The following is a 19976-nucleotide window of genomic DNA, read 5'->3' as shown; positions in this document are numbered from 1 at the left end:
GGAGGGGAGTCATGACTCTGCCATCTGGGGAAGGAAGCTCTTCATCTGAGGGGGAGATACACTGGGTAGAAGTGGGGAGAGCACAGTGCCAAGGCATAGGTAATGAGGAAGACTCTGTTGGTGGGGGTGGCGAGGGTCATCATGATATGTAGGGAAGTCCCTGGTCTGGGGGACACTCCCTCTGAGGGGGGAAATCCCTTTGATAGGGGCTCCTCTTCCCTGCTGAATGCCCTAGCATAGGCAGGACCTTGTCCTGGCTATGGCTGCTGTGTCTGAAGTACAGGGCTAGTGGTAGGGCTTTCTGGTAGTACCTGGGGACTTTTTAAATACCAGTGACGCTTTCTCCTGAACCTTACCTTGATATCAGGCTGGATTTCAAGTCTCCCAGCCTGTGAGAAGGGGTAGTGGGAGGGGGGTGGCCACAGGAGGTGAGCGGAAGAGGCTTGTGGTTGCTTTCAATGTGCTGACGCCAGGAGTAAGTCCCTGGGGCCCCCCCCTTTCCTTCCCCAGATGAGCTGTGGTCAGGGCCGGCCTCCTGATGAGACACCTGGGAATTTTGCTGTTAACTCATGTAAAGCGTGGGTGTGGTAAAGTTTCCAGGAAGTCTGGTGGAACCCAGAAATGGTCATTTGGGGGCAAGAAAACTGGGGACCCTCAGCACCCACTCCTGGAACTCAAAAGAACCTTTGGCTGGGCAAAGAGATCAACTCTGGAAATCCCCCCATCTTACCATTGGGATGAAGTGGTGAGGATAAGGAGGTGAGGAAGCCAGTCTGGGTGGGTGTCTATGCTCACCATCACCCAGAGTGAGAAAAATGGTTTTTTTTATAACTTAAATGTAGAGAAACTGGCAGGAGCTCAAGTCAGCATAGGTGAGTGGAAGCCCTTTGGGGGACTGCTTCAATGAGTAGCTAAGATTGGTTTGATGGTATTCATCCATCCATCAATCCATTAACAAACATTTATTAAAGCATCTACTGTGTGCCACACATTGTGCTAGGAGACGGGGAGATAAAACCAAAAATGAAACAGTTCCTGTCCTTGAGGTGCTTACATTCTCTCAGGGGAGAGGACATACAGAATATTTATAAATAAATACATGAGGATTGTAAGGGAGAGAGATCAGGAGAGGCCTCCTGGAAAAGCCACCTTTGAAATGAGTTCTGAAGAGCAATGAGGACTTGAAGCAGCAGAGGCAAGGAGGGGCTGAACGCTGGGCACAGGGGCACAAAATGGAAAAAAGGTATTTTGACTGGACTGCAGAGTTGGAGGAGAGTAACAGAATAAAGGACCTTAAACACTAATCTTGGTATTTGATCCCAAAGGCAATAGGGAGCCACAGGAGTTTACTGATCTGGGGAGTGATGTGATCTGACTTACACTTTAGGAAAATCCCTTTAGGAGTTTTGTGGAGAATGCTTTGGAAAGGGCAGAGACAAAAGCTAGGGAGACCAAAGAGAAGGCTAGTATAATAGTCCAGGTAGGAGGCGATGAGGATCTGAACTAGGGTGGTGGCTGTCAGAATGGACAGGAGGGAATTATAAGAGAGACATAGAGGGAGAAGGTGTTTTGGCAGCTGGTTGGAAATGGGAAGTGAGGGAGGGTGATTCTGAAGTTGTGGATGAGTGGGAGGATGGTGGTGTCATTGATAGGGAAGTTTGGAAGAGGATGAGAGTTTAAGAGAAAGATAATGAGTTCCTTTTTCTGTTTTGTTTGTTTTGTTTGGGGAGGTCATCAGGCTTAAGTGACTTGTCCAGGCTCACAGAGCCAATAAGTATCTGAGGCTGAATTTGAACTCAGGTCCTCCTGACTTGAGGGCCAGTGCTCCATCCACCATGCCATCTAGCTGCCCTTTCCTTTTTTTTTTTTTTTTTTTAACATGTTGAGTTTGAGATGACTACAAGACATCCAGTTTGCTACATCCAATAAACAGTTGAAAATGTGGGATTGAGACTCAGGAGAGACATTATGGCTGCATATAGAAAGCTGAGAATCATCTGCATAGACGTGATCATTGAATCCATGGGAGCTGGTAACATCATCAAGCAGAACAATATAGAAGGAGAAGAGGAGAGGGTCCAGAACAGAGCCTTGAGGGCAAGGAAGTCATGTGAAATATGATGAGCTAGTGATGGGGAATGAGAAGGCACCATCACATAGGTAGAAGGAAAACCAGGCAAAAGCAGTGGGGGGAGACTGTCCAGTGTCAGAAGCTGCAAAGAGGCCATCAAGGATAAGACTGAGAAAAGGCCATTGGGTTTGACAATGAAGAGATCGATGGTAACTTTGGAGAAAGCAATTTTAGTTTAGAGAAGAGCCTGGAAGTTAGATTGTGGAAGGCTTAGAAGACGGGAAGGGGAAGCAATGGTAGGACTTTGGTGAGGAAAGGAGAGATATTGGACAGTAACTTGAGGGGATGGTATGATCCAAGCAAGGGTTATCTTTTTTTTCCACTTTAAAATTTCTATTAAATATTTCCTAATTATACTTTAAAAAATTACACTTAAAAAATTTTTGGGTTCCAAATTCTCTCCCTCCTTTTTGCCCCTTCCCTACTCCTTGAGAAGGCAAGAAATATGACATGTTAAACGTATTTCCCTATGTTACAAAAGAAAACACATAAATAATCCAAGCAAAATATAGAAAGCGAAAAACAGAAGGATGCTTCAGTCTGCACTCAGAGTTCATCAGTTCTCTCACTCTGGAGATGGACAGCATTTTTTCATCATGAGTCCTTTGGAATTATGAAGGATCATTGTATTGATCAGAGTAGCCAAGTCTTTCACAGTTGATCATCATTATAATATAGCTGTGACTGTGTACAATGTTCTGGTTCTTCTTACTTCACTTTGAATCAATTCATATAAGATGTAGAAGATGATTATATATCCTTTATATATATATATATAATACACACATGATACTTATATACTTTGCATATTTATTTTTCTTTTAAAAGTTTATTAACTAATTTTAGCATTCCTTTAAAAAATTTTTTGAGTTCCAAATTCTCTCCCTCCCTCCTTCCTGTCCCTGACTCATTCCGAAGACAAGCAATGTGATATTGTACATGTGAAATCAAGCAAAACATATTTCCATATTAACTATGTCCCCCCAAAAGCAAGAAAAATAAAGAGTGAGAATATTATACTTCAATTTACGTTGAGTCCATCAGTTTTCTCTCTGAAGGTGGACAGTGTTTTTCATTATGAGCCCTTTGGAATTGTCTTAGATCATTGTATGACCAGAGTAGTTCAGTGTTTCATGGTTGATCATTGTTACAACACTGCTGTTACTATGTAACTATGTAGTGTTCTTGTAGTTCTACTCACTTCGCTTTGCCTCAGTTCGTATTAAATCTTCCCAGGTTTTTTTGAAATCATACTGTTCATCATTTCTTATAGCACAAGTATTCCATCATTATCAAATACCACAACTTGTTCAGTCATGTCCTAAGTGATTGGCATCCTCTCAAATTCCAATTCTTTGCTGCTACAGAAAGAGCTGCTATAAATATCTTTGTACAAGTAGGGCCTTTTTTATTTTCTTTGACATCTTTGAGATACAGATCTAGCAGGGGTATTGCTGGGTCAAAGAGTATGCAGATTTTTATAGCCCTTTGGGCATAGTTTCAAATTGCTCTCCAGAATGGTTGGACCAGCTCACAACTCCACCAACAATGCATCAGTGTGCCTATTTTTCCACATCTTCCAAGTGAGGGTTTTCTGAGGATAAGAGAGACTTGGACATGTTTGTGGGCAGCAGAGAAGGAACAAGTAGGAAGGAAGAGAATTGAGATTATTAATATGTTACATTGGGGCAAATGTTTATGGAGCTATAACTAGAAGTTTTTTCACCTGGGGCAAAATAAAATTGAGGGGGTAGGATGGTGGTGGCCTAGGGGACAGACATGGGTGTCATCAGTCACTCCAGGAGAGAGGGCTGGGGAGGAAGTTAGGCTCAGGACCTCACAGCTATATGATAATGTGAGTAGGAGTTGCTACAAGAGAAGGTTGGCAGAGGACCACAAAGTGGATAGTGGTCATAGACGGAAGGAAGTACACCCCAACCACATGGGAGAGTCCAGAGGCAAAGTTCTATGGCCCCCTTGTTCACTGCGCTTGTTACATGTGAATGTTGCTTCTAATGTTTTGAAACCTCTAACATGTCACTATAGAAGCATCAGTGAGTACAGCTAGCATGTTACAGAATTTGAAAAGTGGAAGAGTGGTCAGTAGTCAATGGTCCTACCCATATATGAAGAGACCCTCATTATAAATGCCTGACGTGTTTTGTATTTTGTGTATATCGATAGATATACAAGTCATGTCCCCCATCTGAGATGAGACTGGAAATGCTTACCAAAGAATGCTGTCTAGTATAGCAAAAAGGCTGCTAGGTGGCACTGCAGTGGATAGAGTCAGGAAAACCTGAGTTCAAAGGTGACCTCAGACACTAGCTGAGTGGCCCTGGACAAGTCACTTCACCCTGTTTGCCTCAGTTTCCTCATCTGTAAAATGAGCTAGAGAGGGAAATGGCAAACTCCTCCAGTACCTCTGCCAAGAAAACCCCAATGGGGTCACAAAAAGTTGGACAGAACTAACTGACCAAAAACCAAAGTACAACGAAGGTAATGCGCTCCTAATTTGGAAGATGACTTTTGCTTATAAAGCATCAGAACCTTGGCGCCTCTCTTGTAGCCCTGTTCTCCATAGATTGAAATTCTGGAGGGAAAGAATCCATTTTGGACATCAAAATTCCAAGGAATTTTATCTTCTGAATTATTAAACAGATATCACTATTTATGTCACTTTTTGGTTACGTCAGAGTTACGTTGTTGGCCACGTTAGACTGAGTGACCACCGAGATACCTTCCAACCCCCACATTCTCTGACCCTCTCCAGTTAAGAAGAAAGTCAGATAGTGGAGGTGCAATGTAAACAAAAGAAAGGGGATGTTATTTAAAAATATTCCACACTTAAGTATATACACACAGACCACAAAAAAAAAGAATAATGAGGATGTGATCAGTTAAGTTAGAATGCAGATAAATTGCACCTGTGGGAAGTTTTGTAGCCATGTCCAGCTATTACATATATGGAGCTCCTGCATTAAGTAGATACCAAGATCTACTGAGTTTATCTGAGAATACAGAATCTGAATTGTTGATAAATATTGAACAGAGAGCTCTTTCCCACATTTGGGATTATTAAAAATTTGAGCCTGCTCAGATGGGGGCGGTGCTCCCTGAGGTCATGTCATAAGCAAGACCATGTCAAAAAACCTGTAAAAACTCCAAATTACCTGGCATCTTCTAACAGTACCCTTGGATGGAGTTATTTACCAGGAAGCTCTCTTCACACCTCTGAAGCCACGTCTTTGTCTCTCCTTGAAACAGTCTCTTCCTATGGTAGCTTCCCTTTTTGTTCAGCATTGAAACGTAAAGTGCCTAGGGGTAAGCTTGGATTGTAAACTCCTTGAGGTTAGAAATTATCTTTTGCCTCCTTTGTATTCCCAGAATTTAGCACAGTGCCTGGCACATAATACATAAGGTATTTAATAAATGTTTGTTGATTGATTGAATTATCAAATATCCTCTTCCTTCCTCCTTCCTCCCTCCCTGCTTTCCTTCCTTCTGCTTCCCTGCCTTCCTTCTTTTCTCTCTCCTTTTCTCCCTTTCTCCTTCCTTTCTTCTCTTCCTTTCTCTTTCCCTCCTTCCCTTCCTTCTTCCTCTTCCCTTCCTTCCATCTTCCTTTTCTTTCTTCTTTCCTCTCCCTCCCCTTTCTTTTCCTTCCTTCCTTTCTCTCTCCCTTCCTTTCTCTCTCCCTCCCTTCACTGATTCCTTCCTCCCTTTCTTCCTCCTTTTCTTTCTTCTTCCCTCCCTTCCTTTTTCCCACTTTCCCTCTTCCTTCCTTCCTTCTTTCTTTTCTTTCTTTCTTTCTTTCTTTCTTTCTTTCTTTCTTTCTTTCTTTCCTTCTTTCTTTCTTCTTATCTCTCTTCCTCTTTTAAAGTTAATTTTTGGTTTTTTTTAATCAATTAAAATCTGCCTTTTTTCCCTCTCCTCCCTCAACCAAAAAAGAAAGAGAAACATCTCTGTTACAAACATGTTCAGTTTAGCAAAACAAATTCCATGGCACTGACTCTGTCCAAAAATAAAAACCAAAACCTATCTTGATGTTCCCTCTTGCTCTTACCTCTGTCAGGAGGTAGGCAACATGTTTCATCATGAATCCTCTGGAGTCATGGTTGGCCATTTCTTTGATCAGAATTCCTACATCTTTCTGAGTTGTTTGTCTTTACCATGTTATTATAGAAAATTGTTCTCCTGGTCCTGCATCAGTCCATAAAAGTCTTCCCAGGTTTCTCTGAAACCACCCTCTTCATCATTTCTCTCAGCACAGTAATATTCCATCCAATTCATGTATCAGAACTTGTCTTGCCATTCTTCAGGTGATGGGCACCCCCACCTACCAGTTTCCAGTTCATGCCATCACCAAAAGAGAGACTATACATGTTTTTTGTATATATGGGACCTTTTCCTCTTTCTTGTGTTTTGACTTATTTCCAGGAATGTTTGGTGTTTCCAGATATAGACTGTGTCCTTTACTGACATTTTCACAGCTTTAAGATAATATCTTCATGCTGATGTCTAGACCTATGAGTATTTCATGCATTTGTGTTATGTTTTTCAACTCAGTTTCATGATTCAACTTCCCCTAAAATCTCACCCTCTCATGGCACTGTCAACTTTTTGGTCTTGCCAAAGCTGTTGATTCCATAGCAGCTTCCCAGAGGGCTCATCCAAGGCTCTGGGAGCCTGCCTCTGTCCTGCAGTTTCCACCATCTAGTCTGAGCTGTCCATTGGTCATCCCTGCCTTACTTACACACATTTTTGAGGATATCTCCATCACTGGTAACGTGTGCATGTTATACTCCCCAGCCTTCATCCAACCTTCACCCACTGTGTGCAGAGCATTATGTGATGAGGTGAAGGAGACAAGGTTTAGGTAAGACATGGTTGTTTATCTTTGTAGACATGGTCCCTTGCCTTCACATCAGTACAGTAATGGCTGACATTTCTAGAGCTTCCAAGTTTGCATAACTGGCCATCAGGGGTCAATGAAGTGTCAGCCTTCCTGTTAAGTTATATTTGCAAAACTCCTTATACATATTGTCTCATTTAATCTTTTCTTTCTTGTGAGGAAGGTGAATCATATGATCACATACTCAATAAGAGCCACCATGCATTAAGCCCTGAGATGCTCAGTTGGAAACTGGAAAGGACTCTTGAGCTCATCTGGTCCAACACCCTTGGTTTTGTGATTGTTCAGTCATGTCCAACTCTTCATGACTCCATTTGGGGATTTCTTGGCAGAGATGCTAAAGTGATTTGTTATTTCCTTCCTCAGCTCATTTTACAGATAAGGAAACTGAGGGAAATAAATGCCTTCTTCAGGCTTACACAGCTAGTAAGTGTCTGAGACTGGATTTGATCTCGCGGCTTCCTGATTCCATGCCTGGTGCCTTATCCACCACTGCCCTGACTTTGCAGATGAAGAAACCTAAGCCCCAGGAGACTGAGTGATTTGCAAAGTTACAGAGACCAAAGACAGGCAAAAAGCATTTTACTTACATGAGGATACCAAGAAACGCAGTTTGGCTGGAGGCTTCATAATATGGGAAAGCCTGTATTTATCACCACACTCATCCTCCCCCTCCATGCCCTATAACTCCTCATTCCCCAAATTCCTCCACTCCTTCCCCACCTGTGCATTAACTCTATCAGTTACGTGTGGAATGCATTACCCCCCACCCCAACCCCAACCCTCACCTGAAGTAACAAGGAATTTTCATATGTGGGGCCAGGGTGGAGTGTGGAAGAAGGGAGAAAAGGGTTGTGTTCAATGAGGAGAACGTACGTGTTATGACCCACAAAGGGGTTCTCAAGCCACTACTCAGGAGGTGGCATGGATTGGGCTCTGGTCAGGAAGAAGAAATGTACCCTGGAACAAGGCAGCCTTCATTGAGTGAATGGGAAGTGCAAAACTCAACTAGGGTGTGACCACCAGAGGAGAGAAGAGAATAAGGGCTCATTTTGAAGCTTCCAGCTATTGGAACCCTCTAAATTTTAGTACCCTGAGGCAGAGCCCCAGTCACCTTTCCCTAGTTACAGCTCTGTTCCTAACACCCCATCTCTACCTGTTGGAATCCTTCCCCTCTTTCCCCTCCTAATGCCCCAGATGCTGCCTTCAGCAGGAACCACCCCACAGCCGGACTTCTCCCACCTCAACTCTTTCCTGCCGCTTTCTCTTCTATCACAGTCTTTATCATAACCTATTTTATGGTTATTTGTGTTTGTGTATGACCTACCCCAGGAGGTTGTGACTCTGGAGGAAATAACTGCTGCCTGATTCATCAACTATGCCTGCCCAATACAGATCCATATACACAGCAAGCAATGAATAGATACTTGTGAATTGAAGTGAAATCCAAGTAGTTGAGCTAATTGGTATGAGTTTGAAAAGATTCTCCTTTCAGATACTGGGCCTCCACTTCAGAATAGAAGCTCCCTGAGGGCAGGATCTGGGTCACCGTCAGATTAGGAACTCCTTGGATGCAGTGTCTGGGTCTCCCCCTCAGACTAGGAACTCCCTGAGGGTAGGATCTGTGTCACCCTCAGATTAGGAGCTTTCTGGGTATCCAGCTCAGATTGAGGCTCCCCCAAGGCAGGGGCTGTGACTTTTTCAAGCTTGAGACTCCACCAGTGTAGGAAATTCTCCTGTCCTTGTCCTGGGGGCTTCCACAGTATTCTTCCAGTAAAACTGGTTCATGTGCCCTCCCAGTCAGAGATGCCACAAAATCCTACGTCTGAGAATTCCCTCCCCCACCAAGTAATCTCCCCTCTTCTCAGTTTCACTATTGCTGAGGAGGGCAGCACCATGGTCTCACAGTCTGGGTGTTACCTCCTCTCTCATGCCCCACAGACCCAATCTCTTGCCAGATCTTATCACTTCCACCTTCATATCTCTCATGTATGGACCTCAGCCAATACCTTAGCACAGACCTTCTTGGTCCCTTGCCTGGGCTGTGGTAATAGTCTCCTATGTGCTTCCCCTAAAGTAAAAACCTAAGCATGCACTTCCAAATCAATATCTCCAGTGGCTCCCTATTATTATCACAATCAAATATGAATTGTTTTCCTTAGCATTAAAAGTTCTTCTTAAACCAGGTCCTTTTAACCTTCCCAATCCTTAATGCCCTCCATTGGGGACACCTAGGTTAACACAGTGATAGAGCCCTGTGCTTGGAGTCAGGAAGTCCTGAGTTCAAATCCAGTTTCAGACACTAGTCACTAGACTGGGCAAGTCACTTAACCCTGTTGATGTTGGTCTTAGTTTCCTCACCTGTAAAATGAACTGGAGAAGAAATTGACAGACCACTTCAGTGTCTCTGCCAAGGAAACCCCAGATTGGGTCACAAAGAATCAGATATGGCTAAAAATGACTCAACAACAACCTCTCCACTCACTCTATGATCTGGCCATAGTGGTCTACTTGTTGTTCCTCAAACACACTATCTCCCTTCTCCATACTTTTGCACTGGCTGTGCCCCATACCTGGAATGCCCTCCTTCTTTACCTCTACCTCTTAGAATCCTAGGATTCATTCAAGACAGCTTCAATCTGCAGGAGATGCTCAAATCTTCCCCTTAAGGGCTACCATCCATCTAGTCTATATCCATCTTGTATGTATAGGCTGTCTCTTTAGAATGTGAACTCTTTGAGCAGAGCGACCTTTTTTTCTGCTTTTCCTTTGTGTGCATAACTTTCCTTTCCAATGCATAACTTTGAAACAGTGCCTGGCACTAATAAGCGTATGATAAATACTTGTTAGTTGATTGATTTTCCTGCTGGATGGCAGGAAGCCTGGGTAGGAGGCTAGTATACCAGTCTAGATGGCACTGTTGAGGGCCTGGGCTGGTCTGGAGGCTGTGGGACCAGAGAGGAGGGGATGGACACAAACCATCTTGTCAGGGTAGAATCTAGGACCTGAAGACGACTTGGCTTGGAAGTATCATGGGAAAGAGGGAGGAATTAAAAGCAGTTGGGGTTTCCAGGGTGGCTGCCTAGGGGGGTGATGGAAAAGTGACAGGGAAATCCGGAGAGGCAGGTTTGGGGAGGGAACCATGGTAAGACTGGGTTGGGCCATGTCAAGTTCGATATGTGGGGGACAGGATGACATCCAGGGATTGATAGGGAGTCATTGATATAGCTGAGTAGCTTAGGGCTGTGGGTGTATTTGAGAAAGAATATAAAGAGAGCACAAGAGGTCCAAGGAGACAGCAAGCTGAGAGATCTATGTGATGGTGGTTAGGTCACGGAGCTGGCAAAGGACTCCCAGAATCTCAGAGTCAGCTGAGCCCCCAGAGGCTACATGGCTTCACCCACACCTGAGCAGAGATCCTCTCTGGAGCAGTCCAGGACTGATTCCAGGAGCTCTCATTTGACATGGAAACCTGCAGAAATTCTGACAATTAGTGGAAGGAAGTTTTCTGCATCCATTGCAAAGGGGAGGCCACTAGACTAATTGATTCAGTTGGGCCTAGGTTCCCTGACCCCTGTGTTGGCCATGATGGTGTGCTGGTCAGAAGCTTTTGGAGGAGCCAGATGACTCCTCAAAAAAATCCATTGGAGAGCTCGGTTTCAGTCAGTCTATTTATTAAACTCCTACTATGTGCTAGGTACTGTGCTGGATATTGGAAACATACAAAGACAAATGTGAAATAGTTCTTTCCTGCACAGAGCTTACATTCTCCCAGGGGAGAGAACATGGATGCATATAGGCAGGGGTGTGCTGAAACCAGCTGGACATGGTTCAGGAGAGCTGATTGTTAAATTTTCTGTGAGATCATTTGCACCTCAGAATTGGCAAATGTTACAAATCAAGGCCTGATTTGTTGTTTTGTTGATTGTGTAGACTTAAGAAGGTGAAGAAAATGTAAGTTATGCAGATGAAACCTTAAAAATGTGTCCCATGGTCACATTTCCCCCAACTCCAGAGCTGGTTATTAAATAGCACACTATAGATGTATGTACAAGGAAGTTTGGGGGCAGGCACACCACTTGGTGTGGGGTGTGATAGTGGTGAAGATGCCTGCAGGGAGGGAGGTTAAGGAGAAAAGGACTGATAAAGAGAAGGAGGGAGGAGATATCTGGATATGCCTGAAGGCAAAGGAGAAGGAGTCAGTGGAGAGGGAAAGACTGAAGATGGGAGACAAAAACAGGGAATAAGAGGAAGTGAGATTCTGGAGGAGGTAGGTAACGCAATCATATAGTTAGACCTGGAAGGAGTCTTAGAAGTCGTTGAGTCTAACTCTTCATTTTACAGATGAGGAAACTGAAGCTCAGAGGACTTCAGTACTTCTAGTCACACACCTAAAAAGGGTCTGAGTCAGGATTTGAACCGAGGTCTTCTATCCACCACACCCTGCTGTCTCTCTAAGGGATGTCCTGTAGAAGAGAATTAGACTAGGGTCAGAAGGCAGGGAGGAGTCTGAGGAGGGAGTTTAACAAGGAGGAATGAGAGAAGACATCTAAGGCTCTTTCTGAAGAGGAGGGAGCCCGAACCTCTGAGGAGAAGTCTACTTCTTCCCTTCCAAGGGATGATGAGTGTGTATATTCAAAGATCATCTTGTGTGATGGAGGGGAAAGAGAAGGAAATATACAGGTGGTTGGCGAATTTCCAAAGAGGGAAACTGAGGCATCTGACTTCTGATGGACTTGAAAACAACCACAAATTCATCTGTTGTCTTTCCTGAGTATAGATCCAAGTCAGAGGCTTGTCAAAACAGATGCCTCCAACTCAGTTCTGGTGTTTCCAGGGCACATGAGTGATTCTGCCAGAAGGAATCTAAAAAACCTCGCCAAAGATGACAACATCTTTGGCAGAAAACTTAAGACCATGGGGGCACAGATGGTGTTTTCATCCCTGCTGCCCACGTAAGGCAAAGACTCCAGAGGATAAAAGTTAATTTGGAAGATGGAGAGTTGGTTAAGAACATGGTGTCTGCCACAATAAGCTCAGGATGGATACGATAGAAAAATTCACATCGTAAAAAAGAAGATAAGGAGATAAGACACCTTTTACAATTGTGGCAAGAGGGAGGATATGAAACCAACCAACAGACAGGAGATCATGCAAGACAAAAATAAGTACTTTGGGTTATATGAAGTTGAAAAGCAAAAGCTTTTGAACAAAATCAGTACATTTAGGATAAGAAGGGAAACTGCTAATGGGGGAAAACCTTTTCATCAAATATCATAGGTATCTTAGAAGTCACTGAATCTGAGCCTCTCATTTTACAAATGAGGAAACTGAGGCACTGAAACTAAGTGGAGATTTGAACCCAGCTCTTCCATTCTCCAAGCCTAACCCTCTATGCTACCCTCCAAGATACAGAGGCAATTAACCTAATTATATGAGATAGCCATTCTTCAGTGAATAGTCAAAGGATATGAATCACAAATTGTTGATAGCCTATGAAAGCTGCCTCCAAATCATTAATACAAAAATGAAGTTCAAAATAACTCTGAGGTTTCATCCACACCTAGGAAACTCATGTTGCAAAAGATGGAAATAATCAATGCTGAAAGGGCTGAGGAAAGATAGGCAGACTAATATTCTCCTGGTGGAGCTGTGAATTGTTCTACAAATATTATTATTATTAGTTCCCCAAAAAAGAATTGTAAAGTATCAACAACCACATGAAAGAATTCTCCAAAACTTTAAGAAAAAGAGAAATATAAACCAAAATGACCTCATACTTTGTAAATTGTCAAGGATGACAAAAGATGGAAATAGTCAATGTTGGGTGGGTTGTGGGAAGATAGGCACACTGATGCATTGTTAGAGGAATTATGAATCAGCCCAACCATTTTGGAAAGCAATTTGGAATTATGCTAAGAAAGTGACTAAAATATCCCTGTTTTTTGACCTAGAGATTCCATTACTGGAATTATATGCCAAGGAGTCAATTAATAAGAAGAAAGTCCCCATGTACACCAAAATATTTGTGGCAACACTTTGTGTGATAGCAAAGAATTGGGAACAAGGTAGATTTCCATCAATTGGCAAATAGGTAAACAAATTATGAATGTAATGGAAGAATCTGACCACGCCATAAGAAATGATGTGTGTGATGAAAACAGAAAAGCATGAGATCTACAAGGACTGATGCAGAGTGAAGGAGGAAGAGCCAAGAAAACATTATGCACAATGACCTCAACAAAAGAAATGGAAAAAACAGCCCCATATAAAAATAAATAATGAATGTTGCAAAATTACAAAGAACTAGTGGGACTTGAATCTAGAGATTCATGAAAAGACATCTACCCCTTTGGAGGTGGGAGGTCCCCAGATGTCACACGTTGCACGTATTTTTGGACATTTTCAATGGATTGACCAGTTGTGCCGATGTTTTTCTTCTTCTTTTCTTATATTAAAAATACTATTTGTTATATGGAATAGCTCTCTGGGAAGGGGAGAGATCCTGTGGAAATAGGTGATGATGTAAGATAGCAATAAAATTTATTTTAAGAAAGACATACTTCCTTTTATTGGGGTATGTGATATGAAATATTACATATTCTGTTATACATGGTTGAAATATTAGTTATTTTTGCTGAAACACTTCTCCCTCTTTTTTATTTGTCTGCTATGAGTGATAGCCCAAGTAGGAGGGGGGCAGAGCAAGGGAAGGATATATTCAGAAATAAATAAGATTTTTTAAAAAAATACTAGCTATGTGACCCCAGGCAAGTCACTTAACCCTGACTGCTTCAAAAATAAATAACCCAAAAGACAACAACAGATCACAAACCTGGCATTGGGGTACCATATTGTAATAGTGGCTGACTTCAATTATCCAGACATATGTTGGGGCTTTCATCCTATCCAAAGCTGAGCTGCTAGTAACTTCTTGACTTGTCTTCATGACTATCTCTTTCTTCTGTTGGAAGACCCAACAGGAAGGAATCTTATTTTGGATCTGATCCTCACCAGCAAGGAGGAACTAGTTGCTGGGCAGAAACAAAGGAAACTTTGGGGAAAGAAACACCATCTTCTAAAGTTTGTGTTGGAAAAAGTGGGGAAAGCCAGACACAGCTTGATATTTAGAAAGGACAGGTTTCAAAGGGTTCTAAGGATCCCATGGACTACTGGCATCATCTGCCCAGGAGGGATATGAAACTCTCAGGAAAAGAATCCCAATGATAAGGAAATGTGGGGATTGTATTAAAAGATATGTGGATGCACAGGGACCTCATAGATGACCTTCTCCTAAAGTTACATATGGAAGATGGAAACAAAGATAAATACCGATGATTCAATTGAATTCAATTGAACTCAAATAAGGATTTATTCATCACCTACCATGTGCCAGCTGGTATGCCTGGCCATAGTGACCCAAAGACAGAAATGGCCACAGGGCTGGCATATAGAATAATGTCAAGGGTGCCGATGCTCTGAATGAACCAAGGCTGGCAAGGAAAGCTAAGGGATAACAAAACACTTGTGCTGTTGTTGTTTTGAGCTATGATAGGAAAAAGAGGAGGAGAGTAGAAGGGATAAGACATATGCTTGAGTGGATGGGGACTGCAATGGAAAACAGAAAAGGGACAGCTTCTCCTTTTTAATTTTGGTTCTGTGTTCTCTGCCAAGGAAAATGACCTTTGGACTAGAAATGTCAGAATCAATGTGTCTAACTTGCAATTGACATCCGAGGTAAGTGGAGAGGACATCAGAGAACCCCTTGGTGAATTCCAATCACCTGGCCCAAGAAAGCACATCTTCTGGGGCTGGAAGAAATGGCAGGTGCGATTGAGGTGCCGTTGTCAGGGATATGTGAAGGATCTTGGAGAGTAAGAGAGAGACAACAGGATTAGACAAGGGAAAAAAGGGAGGAGAATAGAAATGACAAATTATAAAGTCTGTCAATTTGACTTCAGTTCCTACAATATTATAGAATACATTATTAAAAAATATCATAGAATATATTATTAAAGAAATAGGATCAGAAACACAAGTGGCCAGTATAAAGATGCAGTCAACACCATTCCCGCAGAAAAAGTCACGCTAGACCAAGGGTGGGGAATCTGCAGCCTCGAGGTCACACATGGCTATCTAGGAGCTCAAGTGTGGACCTTTGAATCCAAACTTCACAGAACAAATCATTTTATCCCCTGTAGGCCAAGTTTGTTTTCTTTTAGGTTGAGATCCCTAAATTGCTTAGTCAGGGGAAGGCCCTGTCTATGGTTTACCTAGATTTTCAGCAAAATTCTTGACAAAGTAGCTCATTATTTTTGTGGAAAAGATGGAGAGATGGAGGCTAGAGGGTAATACAGTTAGATGGTTAGTGCTGGTTGAATGGCCAGACTGAAAGAGAAAACCTAATGCTTGCATTGCCTAGCATAGTGCCTAGTATACAGAAGGTGACTAATAAATGCTTGAATTAATAAATCAATAAATGGTTGGTACAAAGCTGGGAGAAGTAGCTTACACTCTGGCTAACAGGTTCTAAAAGGACCTTGCTGGGACAGCAAATTGGGCTGGATCTACTAGGGTCAAAGTGAAGAGGAATTCATAGAAAATCACTTTACTACTTCACCTTTGCCTCAGTTTCTTCATATGTCAAGTGGAGATGATAATATCACTTACTTCCCAGGATTATTGTGAGGATCAAATGAGCTACGGAGCTTGGCCAAGCACACAGTAGGCACCGTGTAAACATTAGCTATTTATCTAGGTTAAACTTGGGTTAGAGGAATCAGCTTCACAGGTATAAGATGTTCAGTCTTTTTCAGTCATGCCCAACTCTTTGTGACCACATCTGTGATTTTCTTGGCAGAGATACTGGAGTGGTTGGTCATTTCCTTCTCCAGCTCATTTTACAGTTGAGTAAACTGAGGCAGAGTTCAGTGACTTGCCCAGGGTCACAAAGCTAGGAAGTATATGAGGCCAGATTTGAACTTAAATCTTCCTGACTCCCAGCCCAGTTTTTCAAGGAGGACCTTGCTGACCCCTTTTTGGGGTTTCTCATCCTTTGGCGTCCACCTTCACCCAGCTCTCACCTGTGTCTCCAAGAAGCTGTAGCACACACAGCAGCCACACCTCGATGGGTTAAAACAGGTTGAGGATAACCAATAGATCTCAAACCCATTGTTGAGTTAGGGGAATGTCTGCCCCAAGCATGGGGTAGAATGGGCAGATGAGAACAATTTGCTCCAACAGCCATGAAGGTGGCTGAAGCAGAAGCTGTGAGCTTGGTCAAGCATGGGAGATGTTGAGGTCATCTCCTACCTCCTGGGCTATCCCTAATTATACTACCTTTTGTCCTGCCACTGGACTTTGGTGACTCTAGGAGAAAGAGTGAAGTTGATGACTTTGTGTAACTCTGCCTCACTTAAATCCTTCACAGGTAAGGCAAGAACTTACCCATGATGTCACTGATCCTCCTCAGGACGAAGGAAAACGGTAACAATTTGTCTAAAACAGATTTTGGGGTTTTAGTGAACTGCAAGCTCAATCCGATAATAAGAGCAAACATTTATGTAGTACCTACTGTGTGCTGGCACTGTGCTCAGCACTTCACAAATATCATCTCCATTTAATAGATGAGGAAAGTGAGGCAAACAGAGGTTAAGTAACTTGCCCAGGGTCACGCAGCTAGGAAGAGGCTGAGGCTGGATTTGAACTCTCACCTCCTTGATTCCACACCCAGCCTTCTGTACTTCCACCAGCTGCCCAGTATGAGTTTCTCCACATTCTGTCCTGGTTAGATCACAGCTAGAATTTTGTTTGGTTCTGGATGCCCTATTTTAGGAAGACCATTGATGATGGTGATGGTGATGATAGCCAGCATTTATATAGAGAGTTAAGATTTGCAAAATCGTTTGTTCATCCTTCATTCTCAAAGAGGACCAATGATACTGCGAGGCTGATGTCTTGACTCGCAAGTGAATTGGATTGAAATGAGGCAGGGCTGTGCAAAGTCATCAGCCTCACTCTCTCCTCCAGAGCCATCTGGGTCTAGAGGCAGGATGTAGGTCAGGACGACTGGAGGTGGTCCCAGATGCAGTGGGAGAGTGTTCTTTTTAAGTTAACGTCTTTCCTTTGTAATTAGATGAAGAGCCAGGAGTCCAGGACGTTAGAGGGTCAATGAAAGGACATGGAGATGTTTAATGTGGAGAAGACAGACTAGGGGCAAATACTCCAAAGATAATACAACAGAAGAGGAATTAGACTCGCTTTGCCAGGAAGGATGGGTGGAAGTTCCTAAGAAGCCAATTTAGAATTGACGTAAAGGAAAAAAAAACCTTTTTTTTTTTGTACTAGACTTCTGATTTCACTGATAAAGGGAACTCCTGGTGCAGAATCTCTCTGTTGTTAACGTGCAAGCTGACACTTGCTCAGGAACTTGGAGAGTGCATGTCAACAATGTGGAATGTCTCAGTGGGCTGCCTTGACATTCTCAGTCATTTGAGGTCTTCAAGCAGCGACTGGGTAATCACAGGTTTTCCTTTCACAGATATCAGTTGTTTTTCAGTCATGTCCAACTCTCCATGACCCCATCTGGGGTCTTCTTTGCAAAGATACTGGAATGGTTTGCCATTTCCTTCTCCAGCTCATTTTATAGATGAGCAAATTGAGGGAAAGAGCTATGAAGTAGCTTACTCAAGTTCGCACAGGGAGTTTCAAAGTCAGGACTGGATCTTGCTTTTGAGAACAGAACATGCACCATATCATTGGAGGAAGAGGAAGGAAGGACTGCAGAAGAGGAAGGCAGAGAGGACCCTGACTCATATCCAGGAAGGATGGCTTTTCTGGATGCCTGGGGAGGCCAAGGACAGGGTCCCCTCCTCTTGATGGGCTCTGACAAGTGGCTGGGAGCCTCCATCTCCCTTTCCAACCTCTGCTCAGGCTTTGCCCCTCTGCTTTCCCTCTCCCAGCCTCTGCTGAGGGTCCAGAGGTTTGACCCTCTGCTTTCTCCATCCTAAGCCCCCAGGCCCCTGGTTTTTCCTGGAACCAAAATTACCCCTACTCAGATGCAGCCTTCCCTTGGAGTGGGGAGAGCAAAGCTCAGCCGGAAGAGCCTAGCTGATAAGGGACCAGGTATCTGACCAACGGCCCTGGCTTCTGAGAACAGCTTCCTGTGTTCACTGGAGCTCTGATGCTAGTGGCCACACTCTTGGGTAAACACAGCTCTAGGCAGCAGAAAGAGGGAGTCCTTTGGAGGTGGGGGGAGTGTTAAAGAGGGGGAGGCTGACAGTCCCATCCCCTGTCTTGTTTGATTTCTAGAAAAAATAATGGAACATGATAAGGCTTGGGGGCTCTCTGGGGAGGCTCTACCTCCCCTGGCAGTGAACAAGGAAGGTAGGCCAGAGAAGGGTAGGTATCCTGTGGGAAAGGAACCTGGTGTGTTCTTTCCCATGGCCCCCCTGCTCTCTTGGACTGACTCCAGGGAATCAGTGATACTCCCTATGAGTCCTTGGGCAAAACTTAAATTCCCCCGCCTTCCCCCCACCTCCACCATCCAGATGACTCACAGATAATCTGTAGTCAAAGGTAGGTAGGTTATCTTCTCCAAACACAGAAAGGGGTCAGGAGGGAGTTGTATTTGTCCCCTGTAGGCAGATGGGAACATTGACATCCAACATGGAACCGTCTCTCCTCCCCAGCACTTTCCCCTTGTAAAGGCATGGGGCCTGAGTAATGAATATATATGAGGGTGGGAGCCTCTTTATCTAGAATCTTAGCTTACAGGGCATGAATCCTTGGAGGTCAGAAAAGATGGAGTCATAGTTAGTCTTTGTGGTGCCTGGTCCTACTTTTGGGAGGGGTGTAGGTGGAAACTGAGGGAGGCCTCAGGAGGAGGAGCTCACTTGTGTGAAGAAAGAGTTCACCTGGTAATCTCCTATTTTAATCAATTCTTGCTAACTAGAAGCTAAATTCTGATTCTCCTGAAGAATTGCAAATCCAGCACCCTGGTGCAAAGACCCAGTTACAGTTCTGATCAAAAGTAGCCCTGGCCCTAGTCAGGATGTGCTCTTAGGAATGCTTCTAGTAGCTCCCAGGCCAGGGATTTCCTGGCAGTTCCCTGTGGCCCCTTGTCTTCTGTTCCAAATCTCACCTAGTTGGCCTGAGGAGCTCTCCTTGCCTCAAGATAAATACCCCTGGACCCAACCTTTATTTCACATTTATTTCTTTTCACATACTCTATGAGCTGGCCAAACAGGGAAGAGTAGCCTGAGATCTGGGTCCTCATCAGCTATGACTGGAAAGCAGGGTCACAGGATGTATGAGTCCCTTTGGTCCACTGGGACAGATACCAGGAAAAGAAAAATGGCCCAATGTCTTGGCAGTAGGCCCCCTCCCCCTTATTCACAGAACTGGCCTCCTTGGGGGTCACCAGGTCCAGAACCCTGGATGTCAGGCCTCATGGCCTCCTGTTTCTTCCTCTAGAGCCTCTGCATGAGAAATGTCCATCTTCGTGAGCAGAGGGTGGGGTGAGGCTGGGCATAGGGTAAGAGACAGAGGGGCTCTGTCTAGTGGATGGAACTGCTTGGCTGGCTCTTACATCATCCTCTTCAGCTTTTTGGGAATAATTGGTGGCTGACTGGACATGGAAGGCCGCTGCTTGCTAGGCTGGAAGAGATGAAAGGCGGTCAGTTCCCAGGGCCAGGCCTGCCTTTTTCTTTCTCCTTTCTCCTAAGCTTGGTCAGTACCTAGGCCTGATCTGAGATCATCACTCAGCCCTAATGGGCCATTCCTACTCGTCCCCTCACCCAATAACTACAGTCTCTGATATTAGCTCACTGTGTGACCCTGAACAAGTCACTTCACCCTGTTTGCCTGAGTTTCCTCATCTGTAAAATGAACAGGATAAGGAAATGACCAACTGCTCCAGCATTTCTGCCAAGA

General features: G+C 43.8%; 1 protein-coding gene across 3 annotated transcripts in view; it reads right to left on the bottom strand.

Annotated features, from left to right (window-relative positions):
- Nucleotides 1–19239: 19239 nt before the first annotated feature.
- LOC140503990 (probable pleckstrin homology domain-containing family N member 1) overlaps nt 19240–19976 on the bottom strand; it is a 32718-nt gene continuing 31981 nt past the window's right edge. For all 3 annotated transcript variants that reach the window (XM_072608443.1, XM_072608445.1, XM_072608446.1), the window contains one exon: nt 19240–19700. In XM_072608443.1, the coding sequence (XP_072464544.1) occupies nt 19629–19700 (72 nt within the window). In that variant the 3' untranslated portion in view covers nt 19240–19628. The remainder of the gene's footprint in view (nt 19701–19976) is intronic.

The sequence above is a fragment of the Notamacropus eugenii genome, chromosome 5, assembly GCF_028372415.1.
Source record: "Notamacropus eugenii isolate mMacEug1 chromosome 5, mMacEug1.pri_v2, whole genome shotgun sequence".
NCBI classification, from domain to species: domain Eukaryota; kingdom Metazoa; phylum Chordata; class Mammalia; order Diprotodontia; family Macropodidae; genus Notamacropus; species Notamacropus eugenii.
The sequence above is the reverse complement of the archived record's forward strand: the minus strand, read 5'-3'. Positions and strand labels throughout refer to the sequence as shown.